The 2,849-nt window shown below is 53.9% G+C and overlaps 1 protein-coding gene across 1 annotated transcript in view; it reads left to right on the top strand.

The window, feature by feature from the left end:
* VOLCADRAFT_106448 (uncharacterized protein) overlaps positions 1–2,591 on the top strand; it is a gene marked incomplete at its 3' end in the record, with an annotated part of 5,159 nt that extends 2,568 nt beyond the window's left edge. Inside the window, exons 5-6 of the mRNA XM_002954608.1 lie at positions 57–428; positions 2,493–2,591. Coding sequence (XP_002954654.1) covers positions 57–428; positions 2,493–2,591 — 471 coding nt within the window. The remainder of the gene's footprint in view (positions 1–56; positions 429–2,492) is intronic.
* Between the last annotated feature and the right edge of the window lie 258 nt (positions 2,592–2,849).

The raw sequence follows: 2,849 nt of genomic DNA, 5'->3' as shown, positions 1-2,849 counted from the left end.
TCGGTGCTAAGACTGGCAACATCGAGAATATTATCAACCACGTCAAAACACGCCAGCACATGATGGCGTGCAAGCAAGAGACACAGCGGCTCACCCAGCAGGGTGGCCTTGTCGCGCGGCCCATGCCACCACCTGGAGTGCGAGACGTCAGCTGTGCCTGGCCACCTGACATGCGCATGCATCTATATGGCATGTCGGACGAGGCGGCAGAGGATGAGTATCAGCGCCTCTACAGCCAGTTTCAGCACAGGCGCACACGTCGGCGAGAGCAGCAGCCCAATGCCGTAGACAGTGGGCGCCGCATCTTACCGCGCACTTCACCCACTCCTGCACCTGGAGCGCGCACCGTTGGTCCCAACATGGATCCGGAGGCACAGCGCATCGTCAGCCCCGACGTGGCGACATGGATATCAGCGATAGCGAGTCTGGTGAGGGAGTCCATATGGTTCGAAGCGGAGGGGGTGGGAATGTGCGCCTGTTTCTCTCCAGTGAGAGTCCGGAGTGGTTCACCCCACTGAGTATCATAAAGCTGGTGCGCGAGGTGTTCACTCCTGGCAGGATCGACCTGGACCCATGCTTGTCCGCGGCTGCTAACACACGTGTTGGGGCGACAGTGTATTACGATATGGAATCCGATGGTCTGTTGGAGTGCAACGCGTGGATGGGCAATGTGTTTGTCAACCCGCCTTTTGGGGTGCAGGGTGGTGCAAGCTATCAGAGCCTGTTTTTCCAGAGATGCGCAACAGAGTACACGGCTGGTCACATTCACCAAGCAGTACTGCTGCTGAAAGCCGCTGTGGGTTATGCGTGGTTTGATGCCATACTACAATGGCCTGTCTGTTTTCTGCGCCAACGTTTGGCGGGTAGCCAATCCACACGGAAGTGTCGTGGTTTACATGGGCCCAGACGTGCAACGTTTTGTGTCAGTGTTTGGTTGTATGGGCGGAGTACCGGGGGCGACTTCATGGGCCATGCCCCGCCCAACGGAGAGCTCGATGGATTAAGGCATAGATTGCATATGGCGAACATATTCTTCTCGGCAGACATCTGCATTTTCATTTGTTTTCAATGTAGCTCGTGGTACTGAGTTTAGCGGTTTATCAGAGATTTGTCATTGTTTCCACCCGAACCTATTCATGCATACGAGTGTTGTGGGATAAACTGGACGGACTGTCGATAAAGTGTGGTGGGAAAACAGTGGGACCTCGGCAGCTGACTTGACTGGGTAATGCAGTCGTGGCCCTGAGTGCTTGCCTCCGGTAGTAGTAGTAGTGCCAGAGTACGGTAACCAGGTGTGCAAGTTTTTCCACTCCATGTCGTGGGATCGAATCTAATACACACATGAGGCACTTGTAAGCGGTCCTCTTGCAAAGTTTTTCTGTAAATTCCTTAAAAGTCATGTGCTTTTGGATGCCAGCCCCGGCCAATCCTGCCAACTTGACAGCCAATTCGACACCCTGTCAGGCTAATTCGATACCCTGTCAGGCCAATTTGACACCCCGAACAGGTCAATTCGATACCCTGTCAGGCTAATTCAATACCCTGTTAGGCCAATTCGGCACCCGGACAGGCCAATTCGACACCCGGACAGGCCAATTCAGGCGCAGCACAGCCCAATTCCGAGGCTCCACAGCGCAATTCGAATACCTCCGGCGGGTCCGCCAGAACAATTCCAGACCTCGGCAGACCAATTCTTTCGTCAGGAATAAAATCCAGGCTAATTCTGCGACAGAGCTCTTCCCTAATTCCAGCCCGAATCCTACCCTCCTGCGCGAACGTCGTTGGCGCTGCGATGCGCTGCGAACCTTGTGGGGCTGTCTGTACAGGTCTGTAAGCCCCGCTCCCGCCTTAAGTGTCTGTCTCTATAAAATCGGAGCGTGCCATCTATGCAGCCGTCCAAATCGCTGTTCCCGTTTCCATCACGCCTGCTCGACTTGGGAGCCCTTTCTTGAGCTAGCGAGCCGCCACTGTATCACACTTTTGCGCGGACGCCGGCACGCGACCTAGCACGCGACCTAGGTCCAAAACTGCGCGTTCTGCGCCCTGCCAAAGCCTTCGATATTAAACTATACCCTACTAGCATACTGGATTACTCAATATTGGTTATTCCTACTTTCAGCCGCTTCTGGACCCCTGGCATGGCAACCGACTTCAGGGCAGGTGTCGCATCGTTGCCCCACCCGCCAGCACCACTTTCCTTTTTCTTGCCACTCTTTCTGGGTTCAAGGCATATTTCCCCTTGGCAGTTTCAGAGGCACGTTAATATGCCATTCCTATTTTGCGAACGATAGTGGAGTGCGGGGGCCGGTTTCGAAATGGCATCACGCAATTTAAACAACCAGCATGCATGGCGCTGGAGGCCTGTGATGCCTCGATTAAACAGTCACAGGCAGACCATTAAGAGAGCTCGGTCTCCGAGGTAACCTACTCGCCCCGCATAGCTAATGCACCGCTAATGCTGCAGCTCCCCCCCCCTGTCTCTTCCACTACAGACACTAAGCGTTTGTGAGAAGTCCCGCCATCTATTAGCTCGGGTACCAAATCAGATTTGGCAGCGGGAGCGGTCAAACTTTGCATCACATTACGATTAAACGACTGCAGCCATATGACCTGCATTTTCGGCTTGCGGGCAGGAGAAACTGAATCGTCCCTAGATTGCGGGTTGGCGGGCTTCCTAACCACCTCCCAACCGTCATCCAATTCCAGCTCGCACGAATATAGATGGGCCCGAGGCAAGCCGGCTTCTTCCACGCGGTAATATTACCATTATTTGAATCCTGGTGGTAAGCCTGGCACTTGCTAGGGTATTGGGGTTTATTTTTTTATTGGCTATGACGTTCTTCTGACTA

Source organism: Volvox carteri (genome assembly GCF_000143455.1).
Source record: "Volvox carteri f. nagariensis unplaced genomic scaffold VOLCAscaffold_44, whole genome shotgun sequence".
NCBI lineage: Eukaryota > Viridiplantae > Chlorophyta > Chlorophyceae > Chlamydomonadales > Volvocaceae > Volvox > Volvox carteri.
The sequence above is the reverse complement of the archived record's forward strand: the minus strand, read 5'-3'. Positions and strand labels throughout refer to the sequence as shown.